The sequence below is a fragment of the Herpailurus yagouaroundi genome, unplaced genomic scaffold (genome assembly GCF_014898765.1).
Source record: "Herpailurus yagouaroundi ecotype Mexico unplaced genomic scaffold, PumYag 139, whole genome shotgun sequence".
Classification (NCBI taxonomy): Eukaryota; Metazoa; Chordata; class Mammalia; order Carnivora; family Felidae; genus Herpailurus; species Herpailurus yagouaroundi.
Genome location: NW_024412394.1, coordinates 78,223,620 through 78,241,247, shown reverse-complemented (window position 1 = coordinate 78,241,247; position 17,628 = coordinate 78,223,620). Strand labels below are relative to the sequence as shown.

At 36.2% G+C, this 17,628-nt stretch overlaps 1 protein-coding gene across 4 annotated transcripts in view; it reads left to right on the top strand.

The window, feature by feature from the left end:
• Window positions 1-1,785: 1,785 nt before the first annotated feature.
• The window catches only part of TBC1D32 (TBC1 domain family member 32), a 205,549-nt gene continuing 189,706 nt past the window's right edge, over window positions 1,786-17,628 (top strand). For 3 of the 4 annotated variants that reach the window (XM_040474514.1, XM_040474515.1, XM_040474512.1), the window contains exons 1-3: window positions 1,786-1,916; window positions 2,098-2,255; window positions 12,007-12,168. In XM_040474514.1, coding sequence (XP_040330448.1) covers window positions 2,101-2,255; window positions 12,007-12,168 — 317 coding nt within the window. In that variant the 5' untranslated portion in view covers window positions 1,786-1,916; window positions 2,098-2,100. Of the gene's footprint in view, window positions 1,922-2,097; window positions 2,256-12,006; window positions 12,169-17,628 lie in introns of all 4 variants that reach the window. The other variant, XM_040474513.1, reaches the window with a different exon arrangement.

Below are 17,628 nucleotides of genomic sequence, written 5' to 3'. Positions count from 1 at the left end.
ACAAATTAGAATATTATAGATTATTATCATTTTACACAGACAATATTTATTGAGATTTGCTTAAATACATTACTATGCTCACTTGCTGTTTGGCTATCTTTCCTTCATGCATCTCAGGTATTCTATTAAGGTTGTTTTTCTTTCTCCTAAGTTATATCCTTTGGAACAGTGGTTCTCAATCTGTGGTTCAAATCATCCCTGTTTCCCAAGAAGGCATTTTATAAATATGTGGGGACATTTTGTTATCACATGATTAGATGGTACTCACTGGCATTTGTAGTGTGAGCCATGGATGTTGAACATCTGGAATTACACACAGGACAATCTCCCACACAAAAGAATTGTTCTGGTTCCTTATGACTTTCAATGATCCTGCTGGACATGCAAAGTAGATGAAAAAACTCTTGATATGTATTTGAGTGTAGGAACTAATCCCATTTATATAAAAATATTTGGCACAGTTTTAACACACTGAATTTTCTAGGAATGCAACAACTAAATACAGTAAAGCTATTATTTTTTTGCTCTGAATTTTAACAGTAATAGCTTACATTTCAGAAAAATCCCACCACTAATAGCTATGTTAATCTTGATGTTTGAGGTGCCAGTACAACTCATCTGTGTTAATCTGAACATGGAACTGGTTGCATTATTGGTGATTCTACGAATGTGCACACACATACACATGCACGTATAATACTAGATAGCTTCACTGAGAAATACAGTTTGTTTACTCTGCTAGTATGTTTCTTTCCTAATGTAGTAGTGAGACAATCAAGATTAAGCATTCATTTTACTAAGAAACATGCTGTCAGAGTTGGCAAGGATATATCATACTTCTACTCTTGTAAGTAACAGCAATGACATCAAAGGAATCACTGATCCTGGCTAACATGTGAAGAATATTGGATGTTACCAGGAGAGTAAAATTTAAGCCAGATAAGGTAGTATTTATCTACATTAAACCACCCATCAGTGGCTTGGGACTGAGTATTCCATAGACACCAGGATCTGATTCTAAACTTTGTTGGGTTGGCTCCTTAGCTTGGACATGACCATGGTCTGAGGATTTATCTGGATTGGTAACTGGATGAAGGTCTATTATTATACACTGCATCTTCCTGCACAGTGATCCTCATATACATATCTCATGGTGTCACTATGGAATCCAACTGTGTCCTGCTACTTCCAAGATTAATCTCTCTCCTGTAAACGTGCCAAATATGACCCTTTCAATTGTGGCCGATTTGCTTCTGTAGCCTCTTCACCTCCTCTTTCCAGCCTACCAACTCGAGCACCTGAATGTTAATGCCTCTTTCTTCGCTTCTTTCCTTGCCTCTTCTATTGGGTTAAAAGGGGATTGGTTTCCACAACACCTACCTGGAGCATTTCTCTAATGTAACACTTAATCACACTTAACGGTGTAAACGTTGATTTTTTGGGGTGTGTATGTCTGATTATGAGGGCATCTTCTCATAGTTCCTAGCAAGGTGCTTGGTTAAGGAGTAGGAGTCAACAGATGTTGACTGTTAGAGAAAAACAACAGTGTAACATTTCAATACCATTCATGTAGTTAAAAACTTTTCAAGCTACTTTCAGTTTCACTTTTACTGAATTCTGACTCTTCATTCTCCATTCCCTCCCTTCTACAAACACATGGCGAGGGACAGCGAGCACACCTGAAACTTCCCATAGGTGCCGGCAGGTCTCCAAGGGGCACTCCCTCCCACTCAGGAAGTCACGTCAACGTGATGACGTCACACGTACCGCAGACGTCCCGCCGTCAGGCCCACCCATCAAAACCTTCCGGGCTGTCTCTTTTGCGGTTAGTGGTGACAACTTGAACTCTGTTCGTACGGAAGGCCGGCAACGACAAGTACATAAGGCGGGTCCTTGAGGACCCGTGCTTCCCCAAAGTAAGGTGACTTGTTTCCCGGAAAGACGCGCAGGCAGCCGAGGACCCACCCCCAAGCGCTTGCCGCGGTCTCCCGGGGAACGGCGTAGCGCACTGGCCTGGGTGGGGTGGGAGCGCGCGTGCGCAGTGCGCGGCATTGGCGCCGACCTGGAGTAATGGGCGTGGGTGTTTGATTCTTGCAGAGGATGGCCCGTTTCTCTGGCGAGGACGAGGTGGTGATGCAGACGATGCTGAGGCAGTTGTTCCAGAGCGTAAAAGAGAAGATCACGGGTGCCCCCTCTCTGGAGTGCGCCGAGGAAATCCTCTTACATCTGGAGGAAACTGATGAAAATTTTCACAAGTAAAATAGCTTTTGATGTCTTAAGCAAACAAACCAGCTGATCCAGAAAGGGTCAAAGTGTAGTTAAAGAATGTTCATTTGATTATTGTTATTAACATAGCGCCCAAGTTTGAGGTTCATTTTTTTTCGTTTATTTACACATATCGAATTTATGTATTCTTTATTCTTTACTTACTTTCCAAAGCTTCTGTCTCCTTTGTGTTTCTGCTGCCACAACCAACATATCCTAATTCTTCGTTTTTCCTCATGGGCAACACAGTAACAATAATTGAAAATTGTTCATGTTTTTCTAAGAGGAATTCTGTTATTTCAAAGGATTCTTGTCACTGTGCCTGTCACATTGGCTTAAAGCAATGAGTTCCCAAGATCTCTGTTCCTTGGCTGATCTGGTATTTCAGTGGCTGCCCCAATTCCCCATTCTGAGCACTGTAGGAATACTGACGTTAGATTGTTAACTTCCTATCGAATAGTTTAAGTTCCTGTGAAGGGATAAGGCACATACTCAAATGTCTGTGACACATATCAAAAATATAAGTGCTGTAGAAGAGCTACAGAGTACTCTGGGTTTGCGAGCAGTAGAAATAGTTTAATGAGAGAGGTACCACTTGAGATATATCTTGAAGGTTACGTTTCTTTAGAGACCTTTTTTTTGTTTTGTTTTGGTTCATTTAATTTAAATTAAATCCTCTCCATTGAAACGTTTTCTTGCAGGAACCCAATTAATTATTATTGGTAGCAGTATTTTAAATTCAGTGGTTGTATTTCATTTTGATCTCACAGAGATGTTTTAAAAAAATTTTTTTTATGTTACCTTTACTGACTCTGAAATTCTATTTATCTGGAACTCGTACTCATTTCCTTTATGCGCATAATTGGTTTTTTGAGCCCTTTAATGTAAAAGTTTGTTTTTACTTGCAGTTTTATAGGGGGAGTATTTATAGTTTTCACCAGATTCTCAAGGGAGTTTTCAAAAGTAAGGAATTCTTGTTAATATAGTTACTGATTTCATTGGTATTTATGGTTATACATAAAGTTTCTTCGTATTTCCATGATTTTCCTGTTTATTTCTTAATTGAATCCACTACAAATAGCTGTTATTTGTGATCATATTTATTTTGGGAGACATTACTGAACAGCTTTTATTGGTTAACTATTGATTTATTACTTAAACAACAGACTATGGAATAATTGCAATTTTCTCAAATTAAGGTTTAATTAATAATGTTTTATAAACTCATGTAATACAAGTTCACCTCACACAAATCCACATGAAGCATGAAGTTTGGGGTTTCATTTCTGGTTTTTATTTCACATACAAGCAGTTGTTTAAATACTTTGTAAATTATTATGTCAGTTTTTGCTAGGATCATATTCTTGGCATTTGTGCATTTTGTCTAGATTTTCAAATGTATTGGTAAAAAGTTTTTCATTAAAATCCTGTAGTTTTTAAATATTTTTAATATCTAGCTATATATCCCCCTTTTTATTCTTCTCTTTGATTTGTGCCTTCCCTCTTCTGTTCTTCTAGGGGTTTCTTTTAGTCTTTTAAAAAAACTAGCTATTGGCTTTGTTCCTCCTTTGTATTATGTATATGTTTTATGGTTTTAAAGTTTCTGCTGTTTATTTCTTTTCTTGGAAAAATTTTTAAAACTTTTGTGATGAATGGTTACCTCATTAATATGCAGCTTTTTTTCTTTTTTTCTTCAATGTAAATGTTTACCTGTATTGCTTTAGCTGCTTCAATTTTAGAATGCTTTTCAAGTTTAAGTTAGGTCATTGTTGTTCCTCTTAGTAGTTTAATGACTGTTGTAATAAAGTAATTTGCTTTTCAGCAGTGCATTAGATTAAATGCCTGCTGATTACCATTCATACTTAATGTTCACTGTTTACTAAAGAGATTTACTTTTGGCCTACCTAAAAAAATCCAGACACTCTCAAATTATAACTAGTTTGTAGTTTTAAAAGTAAGATTTATAATCCTCAAAGTATTTTTTTTTTTGCATCTATCTATCTATCTATCTATTTATTTATTTATTTGAATTTACATCTAAGTTAGCGTATAGTGCAACAATGATTTCAGGAGTAGATTCCTTAATGCCCCTTACCCATTTAGCCCATCCCCCCTCTCACAAACCCTCCAGTAACCCTCTGTTTGTTCTCCATATAATCCTAAAAGTATTTTAAGTAGCTTGTAGTCTTAAAAGCATAGATGCTAAAAGTCATGTGTTAGCTGCATTAACCCGAGATCTGTGCCTTAGGAGGAAGGAACTCTTTATGTAGGAGAGAAAAAGAGGAGGACTTGCTTGTCTTTGGTATTTTCATAGACTCTTACAATTCAGTCGGATATTAAAGGTCAGTTAGTACAGTTATACTTGGTCTTTGTTTTCACTGACCTAACTCTCCTTGACATTGTACGTTAAGTCACTTAGGTATGTATTGCTTCCAAAAGTGTTTCCTACTTCAGAATTATCTACCTTCCCTTCTCCACTATCAGAACATTGGTTTCTTAAATCCACCCAATGTTGTCTTGGTATTGACAAGGACAATTTTATTAAAGAGACTTATGGGGGAACTGGTGTCTTTAGGCTATTGTATTTTTGTATGAAGATATTTAAGACAGTTGAGTCCATACATGATGGAATTTTAGGTACTATAAAAAAATTAAAGTGGGAGAAATTGCAGTCACTTGGGGAAAACCATCATGTAGACAGTATAGCCCTATCTGGGGGTTTGCCTCAATGGGCAGCTTCCCTAAACTACTATCTCTGCTTTGTATAGCATCTTCTATTTTTCTGCCTTAAACTGTACAAATTCTTTAAAATATCCAAACTTTCAAAAAATAAAAAAATAAAAATAAAAAAAAATAAAATATCCAAACTTTCCCTCTCTGTCTTTGAAAGTGGCAGCAAGGATTTGAGGGCTGTGGGAGGGGAGGAGAGGTAGGGATGAGGATATTGCTTTCATTATGTGTGCATGTGTTGTGTAGATTCCCAGAAACCAAACTGGCCCTGGTTTTCACTCTTGGCTACGCTAGAATCAGGTGTGCCCCATGTAAAAAAATACTGATGCTTGGGCCTCATCATGAATGAATCAAAATTTCCTGAGCAGCTTGGCAGAGGGGGAGTGGTAGAGTCTGGGCCGTAGTGATTTTCAAAAAGCTCTCTAGGGTTGAGAACGTGGAGAATTGTAACATGCAGCCATGGTTGAGAACCACAGAGTTAGAGCATATTTACTTGCATTTACACAAGAATTGTGGTGTGTGTGTGTGTGTGTGTGTGTGTGTATTTATTTTAGTAATTATCAACTGTGATGATTATAAGAGTCTCTAATGCAAATGCTCAGTTTTGTAACCCTCACATCCAGTATATTTTTGGTTTGATAGAGAGGGAACACAGTAATAATTTGTTGATTTAGGTTTATTTTTTGTTTTACAGAAGAATGTACCACTGATTTTTTAAATCTGTGAAATCCATTTAAATGGTACCTTCAAGAAAACCTCCATTGTGTAAAGTGATATCCATGTATAGAGAAATGACTAAGAATTACATGTGTGCTTCCATAATTAATGAATACATTTCTAGTAATTGTTTATCATGACTCAGAAGCCTATTCTTTGACCTAAAAGTTTGTACGTGATGTAAAGCTTGTTCGTTCTATTGCATAACCTTTAAAAAATTTTTTTTTAACATTTATTTATTTTTGAGAGAGCACAAGCAGGGGAGGGGGCAGAGAGAGAGGGAGACACAGAAACCGAAGCAGGCTCCAGGCTCCGAGCTGTCAGCACAGAGCCTGACGTGGGGCTCGAACTCACAAACTGTGAGATCATGACCTGAGCCAAAGTCAGACACTTAACCGACTGAGCCACCCAGGCGCCCCTCTATTACATAATCTTTTATATACTAATAATATATATAAAGTTAGGTTGGTTATATAATAAATCTTTTGATTCTGAAATAAGAAATCCAAATATCAGCGTTATAATTCATAACTTACTCTAATAAAGTCTCTTTTTAAGGGGCGCCTGGGTGGCGCAGTCGGTTAAGCGTCCGACTTCAGCCAGGTCACGATCTCGCGGTCCGTGAGTTCGAGCCCCGCGTCGGGCTCTGGGCTGATGGCTCAGAGCCTGGAGCCTGTTTCCGATTCTGTGTCTCCCTCTCTCTCTGCCCCTCGCCCGTTCATGCTCTGTCTCTCTCTGTCCCAAAAATAAAAAACGTTGAAAAAAAAATTAAAAAAAAAAAAAAGTCTCTTTTTAAAACATACCAATACTGATAATTTTTTCTATATATGGTTGAAAAATTTCTTGCTTATTTAAATAACTAAGAGAATGATGTCTTGAAACAAACTTGTACTAGTTTTTTTATGTTCTTATGTTGTAATAGTAATCTGTGTATCAGTGCATATTTTGGTATAGACATTTTGAACATGTCAGAAATTCATCATGAAAGAAATAATTAAGTTTTCTTGGAAAAATCTAGGTAATAAAGCTGCAGAACAAAATGGAAAAAAGTGAATGTTCTTTTACTCAACTTTGTAAATTTTCTGACATAAATGTAAAAAATATCATATTTGCCAGTAGTAAAGCAAAGTGATGAGGTTCATTGCTATTTTAATTGAGCTGCTTCTGAAATGTAGTGAGGTGAACATATTTTTCCTTAGTAGCAAATGCCTGACTCAGGTTTTTAATGTCCTTCTTTGAGGAATATTTGGAAAAAGATACTTTGCATTCACTTGGTGATAGCGTCTTTGAAACCAAATGTTTATTTTTTTCTCATTAAATTACTTTTATGGTAACAAATAAGGTTAGTCAAACATGTATAGTACATTTGGTTTGAAAAGTGTCAAAGTATAGCTATGTGTAATAGACAACAGTTTTTGCATTGGGATTATCATTATTGTTATGTAGTTGGAACTGACATTTAGCAAGGTCATGTGTTTTGTCTAAGGTTACAAGATTGACCAGTGTAAGATTTAGAATTTAAGCCTGAAACAAAGGGATTTGTAGAGTTCTAAAGATAAAATTATTTACTAATTGTATAGATCATGTCCTTTAAAAAAGAAGAAACTTTGTTATTAGAAAATTTAAATTATTTTTTTAATGTTTATTTATTTTTGAGAGAGAGCACACACAGGCTGGAGAGGGGGAGATAAAGGGGGACAGGGGACTTGAAGCAGGCTCTGTGCTGACAGCAGAGAGCGTGATGTGGGACTTGAACTCCTGAACTGAGATCATTACCTGAGCTAAAGTTGGACGCTTAATTGAGCCATCCAGGCACTCCCTAGAATATTTTAAAATGACCAAGAAAGAAATATTAATAGACTTCAGTTAAAATACAAATGAATGGAAGTTGTATTTATTGTAGTCCATGGCAAAGAGGTATTATTCCCATAATATTGTAGTCTTGGTCTTTCCTGTGCAATTAGAGTATATTAATCTGAAAATGTTAAAGGAGTTTGCTAAAACTAATTCTGAGAGGAAAGGACTTAAATTGTAGCAGAATTGCTTTAATTAAGCCTAGTAAGGATCTTCTAACATAAGTTATTAAGTATGTACATTTTTTTTTTTGAGGGAAGTTTTACATTTCTTAAATAGAAATTTTAAACATAGAGATGATTCACCAGTATCTTTAGTGGTAAGGATTTTATGTTGTTTATAATACTTGTATGAATGGATGGTGAAAGGTCAGACTGGCATTCTGCAGGCCATATTGGGTCTATGGATGTGTTTCTTTGGCTTGGTTTTAAAAAATAGTAACATTTAAAAATTGGGATAAAACATTGAAAAATCCACATCAGGCTGTAATAGTCCTAAGTGGCAGTAAGTGGCTAAAGCCATGTGGAAGCTCTTCCTTTTAGCTGAGACACATCCTTTTATTTCACCACCACCTCTTCCTTTTCTCTCTTACACGTGGCTGGCTTTAGTTTACCTGTCTACCCCCAGTGACACTGAGTTTGTAATCCCTGTTATAAGTATGGGACCTTTCGAAAGTCTCTTGTGCATCCAGGGCTTTTGCTTTTATACAAAATATGAATATAGCTACACCAGAATAATTTCTAAAAATGATGCAATGGGTTGATTTAAAAAGCTGTGGTTATCATCAATCTTTTAGATTAGATGAAGACTTCATAAGAGCAACTGGATGGCACCAATACTATGAGGGTTACAGTGAAAGCAACATAGTACTTAATTTTATGATTAAGTACATAATAATTAAATATATTAAGTATTATAGTATCTCCCAGCCCATAGCAATAATAATTCTCTATCCTGGGCACTACTGTAGAAGAATAGTATTCCTTGTAGGATTTTATGGGGTATTGCCATGAATTCAGATAGTAAAAGAACCAACACAAAATGAATTGTCATGTGAGAATTTGAAGACTTGGATTTTTCTTACCCAGAGTAGAAAGGTCTACTTGCAGAAATGACTCTGTTTACTAATTTAAGATTGGAAGCTTGAGAGTTTTCCAATAATCTTTGAGTTAGTAGAGCATCCAAAGGGCTTTAGGCAGCCTGGTAGTGCTCCCATGATAGAAGGCCTTATCTTCCCTGGAGATTTTTTTTTTTTTTTTCTTAAAAGAGCAATAACCCATTAGGGAATATTTAATTTGGGGGTTCTTGGGTTCATTTAATTTGGAAGATGAACCAAAACCTTGAAATATTTTGAATGGAGTCTTCTGGGAGATACTACTGTGGCCACAGATAAAAGTGATGTCATTTAAAAAAAGTATGTGGTTATTCAAGTTCCCAAAGAGGAGGTTTAAACTTTTTCTCAGCATGTTTGCTATATTATATAGATGGTGATAAATAGTGGGGAGGTTTTGTTTTGTTTTTGTTTTTATTTTTGATGTGTCTTTTATTTTAGAGTGGTATTCTGTTAACTTTCTTGAATACATTGTATTAATGGGCTTTCCTTGTATTTCCTCACTGCCTTAGTTATAAAAATATCATAACCTACTTGCTTACAGTTTGGGCTTTAAACAAAGCAAGCACAAAATTTATATTAGTTAAATATTCATTTCTCCTAATTGCTTGATTTGTGGCAGAGAAACGGGACTGATAAAACTAAGGAATAATTCACTTTTCTGTAGTAAATGTTGATGGTGAGATGTAGAATTCATCTTCAGAGAGGCCCTTCCTTTAGTTTCAGAGAATTAACTCGAGCTTGCCCCATGTTTTGTTTCCCACTGAGTGTCTTAGAGATGTGAAGGAAAACTGGTGTGTCTGAATAGCCTAGGGCAGGATTATGAGGAGGATCAAGATTGTTTTTAGGGACTGTTTATCTTTTTGCACTTTGTTCCACATTCAATTTTCTCTGGCTGGCTGTGAGCTCAGACTGATTGGGCTCAAGAGATTATTTATTCCTGGATCCTTTTTCATTTACAAGGACATTTTATTTTTTTATTTTATTTTATTTTTTTAAGATTTGATTTTTAAGTAATCTCTATACTCAATGTGGGGCTCAAACTAAAAATCAAGAGATCAAGAGATCAAGAGTTGCATGGTCCACTGACTGAGACAGCCAGGCACCCCTACAAGGACATTTTCAAGACTGCAATGATACATTTATGGTATTGGAATTTCAGATATTCTGATTCTTTAGAGGGTTTGTGGTGGTGGAATGGTTGTGGTGGAGAATACATGTATTTTTTGCTCTTCAGATCACATCATGCACATCTGTCAACTTTAGTCTCAGAGCTAGTTGTGGAGGCAGTTTAGGGACTGTCAAATGTTAAAAAATTAAGAATATCTGTAAAAGATTCTCTTGAAACCTTAATCTTTGAATTCTTGCTTATATAAGTCTTTACCATTTTGTATAGAATATGCAAATATTTGGCTTATAATTACAAATATACAAGCCAAAAAATAAGTTAGCATTTAAAATGGATGGGAAGTTATGCTTGTATAAGGGAAGGTCTTCAAGTGATGTAAGGCAATGATGACTCCCCAGAAGAGGCAAAAACTTCAAAATTGCATGAATAATTATTAGAGGCTATTTTCTAGGACACGTGATTCAGTAAGTTTTGGGTTTTGTTTTTCTTGGAATATTTCTGAAACTTTGTGTTTGTCATTTTGGTCTAACACTGCAGGTCATTATGTTTACAAAATCACTTTGTTTATCTCTTCTGTTCTTAATAGCTATTTTCCTAAAGCTTAGAAGTTACTAGCTAAGGGCACTTGGGTGGCTCACTCGGTTAAACATCTGATCTTGATTTTGGCTCAGGTCGAGATTTCACTGTTTGTGAGTTCAAGCCCCACATCTGGCTCTGCACTGGCAGTGCAGAGCCTGCGTGGGATTCTCTCTCTCTCTCTCTCTCTCTCTCCCTCCTCTCTCAAAATAAGTAAATAAACTTAAGAAAAAGAAAAGTTACTAGCTAAATGTTGCATATAAATATTAAACGTTTAAAAGTAATTTCAATGAATAACTTAAACTTTTAAGTAAATTTTATTTATTTTTTATTTATTTATTTTTTAATTTTCAACGTTTATTTATTTTTGGGACAGAGAGAGACAGAGCATGAACGGGGGAGGGGCAGAGAGAGAGGGAGACACAGAATCGGAAACAGGCTCCAGGCTCTGAGCCATCAGCCCAGAGCCTGACGCGGGGCTCGAACTCCCAGACCGCGAGATCATGACCTGGCTGAAGTCGGACGCTTAACCGACTGCGCCACCCAGGCGCCCCAGTAAATTTTATTTTTAAGTTTAATATGCCAGTTATTATTTTGAGAAAATAAAATGTAATAGATTTACCTCTCTAAAGTGAAGAAATGTAAATAATACAAAAATTAGTAAAAATATGAGTATTACATTTATTAATTTTCCTTTCCAGTTTCAGTTGAACACTATAGAACCTCTTATTTTATTTCTTAAATAGTTTTGGAATTTTTGCATCTTTGGGAGAGTGTGGGGTTGTGGGAATGATACTGGTTTTGGAGTAAGGTTGACCTGAATTACTAGTTGGTGAATTTGATAAGGCTTTTTAACTTTTCAGTCTGTGTCCTCATCTATTTACCTATCTCATGTGGTAAATAAAGCAATATTAATAAAGTGCTTAGCGCAGTGTCTAACACATGGTAGTCACTTAAAAGTCCCTCCTTGCTTATATGCAAATCAACATGTTTGATGGTTTGTGGAGAAAACTGAGTGTGGCCTCATGTAACTGGAGATGCAGTAATTAAGGGGCTTGATTAATTAGGTATTTAAATGCCAAGCCAAGGAAGTTGTATTTGGAAAATAGCCAATAATTAGTTTTAAATACAAGAAATATTTATTGGGTATGAGTGAAATGCTCTAACTCAGAAATAATGAAATCCATGACTTTTGAGGACCAAGATGACTACAGTGTTCAGGACAAATATGAGAGGGAAGAGGATGAAAGAAGACAAGCAAGAAGACTGCTGTAGTAATGTCTGCGTGAGGTGATGTGCTTTTGCACTGATCAATGGAAATGGAAAGAAAAAAAAAAGAGGAAGTGATGAAGCCAAGGGATGTGTAGGAAATGTTAACAAGTGTCTATGAGTAGGTGGATTGATAGAGTGAGTGGGCATGGGGTGTGGAAAATGCCAATGTCCCAGAAAAAAACAACATAATTCTAGATTGGCTTGATGATTTGGGATGAAAAATTTAATCCTGGTTCAAGGTAAGAAATCTGAGTATTTCATAAATCTTTCTGTGCTAACATTTTCTTCTGGATATGGTTAATAAGTGAGTTCATGATATTGAGTGCATTTGTTTTTTAATTTTTTTTTTTAGCTATGAATTTGTGAAATACCTTAGACAGCATATATATAACACTTTGGGGTCCATGATTGAAGAAGAAATGGAAAAATGGATGTCTAATCAGAATCAGGATGAAGAATCTGGCTATGACACAGTTGTACAGCATGTTACTAAAAGAACCCAGGAATCTAAAGAGTGAGTATGTTCACAATAATACTTGAAAGCAATTTTCTCTCAGCAGGGCATTTTGAAAGCACCCCTAACCCATGTCCTTCATAGCAGCTAGGATGATGCTTTAAAACAATCAGTCAGATCCTGCCACTTGAGTCCACTCAGCATTCTGTGAAGGCTTCTCATCTCATTCAAAGTAAAATTCAGAGTGTAGCCCAGAAGCCCCAAACATGAGCCTTCTGTTCCCTCTCCTTCCTCATTTCTTACCATATTCCCTCTCACACTGCTCCAGCCACCCTGGTCTTGTTCTTTCTCAAATAGCTAAGCAAAGCCCTCCCTTAGGGGGATGGTTTACATTAGGGCTTAGTCTTAGTGTTGTACATTCTGTGGAATTGTACAAATTTATAACGGCATGTATCCACAATTATAGGATTATGCACAGTAATTTCACCGCCCTAAAATCCTCTATGCTCTGCCTATTCATTCTTCCCCCTCAAATCCCTGGCAACCACTGATCCTTTTATTGTCTGCATAGTTTTGCCTTTTCCAGAATATAATATAGTTGGAAACACATATTATTTAGCTTTTCAGATTGGCTTCTTTTGCTTAATAATATGCATTTAAGTTTCCTCCATGTCTTTTCATGGCTTGATAGCTTATTCATATCTAGCACTAAGTAATACTCCCATTGTCTGGATGTATCAGACACCTTGGTTGCTTCCAGATTTTGGCAATTATGAATACAGCTACAATAAACATTGTGTGCAGGTTTTTGTGTGGGCATGTTTTCAACTTCTTTGGTAAATACCAAGGAACATGATTGCTGGTCATGTGGTAAGTATGTATAGTTTTGTAAGAAACTATAAAATTGTCTTCCAAAGTGGTTGTACCCTTTTGTATTCCCCCAACGTTGTATGAGGTTTCTTGTTGCTTTACTTACTCACCAGCATTTGATATCCATGTTCCAGATTTTGGGTGTTATAATAGTAGTTATCTAATAGTAGTGTAGTAATATCTCATTGTTTTAGTTTGTGTTTCCCTGATGACATAAGATGTGGAGTATCTTTTCATATACTTATTTGGTCATCTATATATCTTCTTTGGTGAAATGTCTGTTAAGATCTTTGGCCCATTTTTTAATCAGATTGTTATCATATTGTTGAGTTTTAAGAGGTGTGTGTGTGTGTGTGTGTGTGTGTGTGTGTGTGTGTACTTTAGATAATAGTCCTTTATCAGTAAGTTGTTTGCAAGTATTTCCTCCAAGTCTGTAGCTTGTCTTTGCATTATCTTGACAGTGTCTTTTGCAGAGCAGATATTAATTTTCATTTTAATTAAGTATAGCTTATCAGTTACCTATTTCATGGATCATGCCTTTGGTGTCATGTCTAACATGCCATCACCAAACCTAGGGTCATTGAGACTTCCTTCTGTGTTATCTTCTAAGAACTTCATAGTTTTGTGTTTTACATTTAAGTCTGTGATCCATTATGAGTTAGTTTTTATGAAGGGTGTAAGGCAGATGTCTAGATTGATTTTTTGGTGTGTGGGTGTCCAGTTGTTCCAGCACCATTTGTTAAAAGACTATTTTTGTTTTATTTTATTGCTTTTGCTCCTTTGTCAAAGATCAGTTGATTATATTTAAGGGTACTTCTGGGCTCTTACTCTGTTCCACAGATTTACTTATCTTTTCTTTTGTGAATACTGCACTGTATGATTACTTAGGTTTATAGTTTCAAAGTCAAGTCTTGAAGTTGAGTAGTGTTAGTTCTCCATCTTCATTCTTCTCCTTCAGTATCGTGCTAGCTATTCTGTTTTTTCTTTTTTTGCCTCTTTGTATAAGCTTTAGAATCAGTTTGTGTATATTCACTAAATAACTTCCTGGGATTTTGATTGGGATTGCATTGGATTTATAGATGAAGCTGAGAAGAATTTACATCCTGACAATATTGTATTGTCCTAATCTATGAACATGGACTATTTCTCAGTTTATTTAGTTCTTCTTTGATTTCTTTCAATTGAAACTTATAGTTTTATTTATACTGATCTTATATATATTTTGTTGGGTTTATACCGAAGTGTTTCATTTTTGGGGTACTAATGTAAATAGTATGTTTTAAATTCCCAGTTCTACTTGTTCATTGATGGTATACAGAGAAGTGATTGATTTTTGCATATTAAATTTGTATCCTGCAACTTTGCTATAATTGTTTATTGATTCTAGGAATTTTATTGTCAGTTTTTTCAGGTTTTCTGCATAGGTGATCATGGCATCTACAAACACTGTTTTATTTCTTCCTTTCCAATCTTGCTTCCTTTTTACTCTTCTTGTCTTATTTCATTAGCTAGGACTTCCCATAGGACGTTGAAGAGCAGTGGTGGGATGGAATATCCTTGGCTTGTTTCTAATTCTCTTTTACTTTTTTAAGGTCTCAGTTCCATGTCTCCTTACCAGAGAGGCCTTCCCTGATCTCTCTATATAAAACAATGGCCTTTCCCTTTTACTTTTTCTCTTTCTTACCTTGCTTTTTTTTTCTTCTTAACTTTCGTCACTGATTAATATGGGATAATATATGTATTTGCGTATTTTATGCTCATTTTCATTGTCTCCCCACTGGAATGTAAACTCTCAAAAAGTAGATAATTTTATTTTTTCTATTTCTGTGTCCATAATGCCTTGAAAATGCCCAGCAAATGTTAGGTATATAATAGGTATTTGTTGGATGAATTAATGATATTGTTTCTTGCCGTTATAATCAATTTTATGTTATTGATGTTTGACATAATTCTGACTTGAGCAGTAAATTATTTTTTCTTTTCCCTTATTATATATAACATGCATTTAATAAGTAACTACTGTATGTTAGGTTTTAAATCTTGGGGCTATACTGTTAAATAAGATGCCTCCTACCCCCAAATAATCCATAGTGTTTTTAGGAGTCTAACATTAGACTGAAAAATAAATTTGAAATAGGTAATTTCAATACAGGATGGTAAGTGACATGATATATGCAAAAGATCACATGGAAATATGGAGGAAGAGGATGTTAGTTAGAATATACTAAACAGTTATCACAAATAGACACCAAAATGCAGTGGCTCAAAGAAAGCAATTTTTTTTCCCTCTTATATAACAGTTCAGAAGTACATGAATGCAGCAAAGGTAGGTGAATTTTCTGAATGACTTTATCTAGGGACCCCAGGTTCTTTCTATTCTATTGTTCCATCATATCTGGGATAGGAGCTAGTCAACTTTTTCTGTAAAAGGCTGTATAATAAATATTTTAGGCTTTGCAAGCTGTTGTAGTAATAATACAACCGTAGACACTATGTAAATAAGAGTGTGTGTATGTTCTAATAAAACTTTACAAAAACAAGTGGTAGGTTAGTTTAGGTCCAGAATATGTATTTTACCAATCTCTGTTCTTGAATATTGCCTTCATCTGCATAGTTGGAGCAGCCACACTAACTCCGCAACAGGATTTCAGCACGGACAAGAGAAGGGAGGGTAGAAAACAAGATTCTTTATTTACTCACTTTCTACTGGCTAAAACATGGTCATGTGCCCAACTTACCTATAACAGAGACTGGGAAATTTAATACCTAACTGATGACCATGTGCCCACAGTGAAAACTTGAGGGACGAGTTTTAAACTAATACTACGTAGAAGAGGGGGAGGATGGATACTAGAGACAAACCCTTGAATAAGGGGTCATGCAACATGGCTGGACAGTAGTCATGGAAAAACTAAAAAAAGTACGTTAGTCACTTATGAGCTCAGTTTTTGTTAAATCAATTTTAACTCCATAAAACTTTAAGATATCAGTGCTAGAAAATACCTTGGAAATTATTTGTTCTAAGGTCCTTAATTTACAGGCCCAGAGAGGCAAATTCAGTGATTTGCTTAGAGAGGTACAGTTGTTTGATATTGGAGGCCAGTGTAGAGCCTGTCTTTCTCTCACTTCCCTTTTAGGACCACTTTTTGGTATATGTTGCCCTGTAAGAATTCATATATATTTTTTTCTAGGTTTTTTTTTTTTCTAGTTACTTGTGTTATGACTCCCTGCTAATCTATTATAGATTCCTTAGGGTAGGATTTGTGTGGTATATACATGTCTGACCTTCAGCCCTAATGCTCTCCATGTGTATTGTTCCTTGCTTGCCTGCCTTTCTGGTCTGACAGAGAATGAGAACCATATAGTTTCTGTTCAATTTGGTGTTTTAAAAACCATGCCTTTTCGGGTGCCTGGGTGGCTCACTTGATTAAGAGCCCAACTCTTGATTTCAGCTCAGGTCATGATCTTGTGGTTTGTGAGTTCGAGTCCTGATTCAGCCACTGAGCTGACAGTAAAGAGCCTGCTTGGGATTCTGTCTCTCTTTCACTCGGCTCCACTCCCATTCCTGAACATGCTCGCTCTCTCTCTCTCTCTCTTTCTCTTTCTCTGTCTCAAAATAAATAAACTTTAAAAAATAAAACCAAAAACAACCCCCCCCCCCCCCCCCCCAAAGAAATGGCTTTTTGACTAAAAAGGTCGTGAGGCTCAAAGTTGGCCAGGTGAATGGAAACCTTAAATGGAAGCCAAATGGATACCAAAGATATTAAGGAGGCACTCTGGGTTCTTGAGAAGGGGGCAGCATGACAAAATGTCTAACTCTCAAAGTACAATTTAATATAGAGTAGTAACTGGGATGATATAAAGGCATTAGGGAGGCACTCTGGGTTCTTGAGTAGTGGGTAGCATGACAAAATACCTAACTCTTACTCAAAGTGCAATTTAATACAGAGCAGTCACTGAGATGAAAGATAGTTTAGGGTTTCCTTCTCATATGTAAGCTCAGCTACTTGGATATTCCACATTTTAGTGTTTCAGTCCTTGGCATATGATTGACAATTTGAAGGTCTGTTTTTTTTCTTTACCCCTAGCATGAAATGTGACACAACAGAAGACTTTAAGGCTATGAAGGGCAGCATGGACAAATAGTTTTCTGGTTTTCCTTTTAAAAAAATTTTTTTTAAGTTTTATTTAAGTAATCTCTACACCAATGTGGGGCCCATCCCCAAGATTAAGAGTTGGATGCTCTTCTGACTGGGCCAGCCAGGTACCCCTTCTAGTTTCTCCGTAATTCATACTTGTTGTAGCTCTGTTCTTTAGCTTTTTTTTATTTTTTACTTTTTATTTATATATGAAATTTATTGTCAAATTGGATTCCATACAACACCCAGTGCTCATCCCAAAAGGTGCCCTCCTCAATACCCATCACCCACCCTCTCCTCCCTCCCACCCCCCATCAACCCTCAGTTTGCTCTCAGTTCTCAACAGTCTCTTATGCTTTGGCTCTCTCCCACTCTAACCTCTTTTTTTTTTTTCCTTCCCCTCCCCCATGGGTTCCTGTTAAGTTTCTCAGGATCCACATAAGAGTGAAACCATATGGTATCTGTCTTTCTCTGTATGGCTTATTTCACTTAGCATCACACTCTCCAGTTC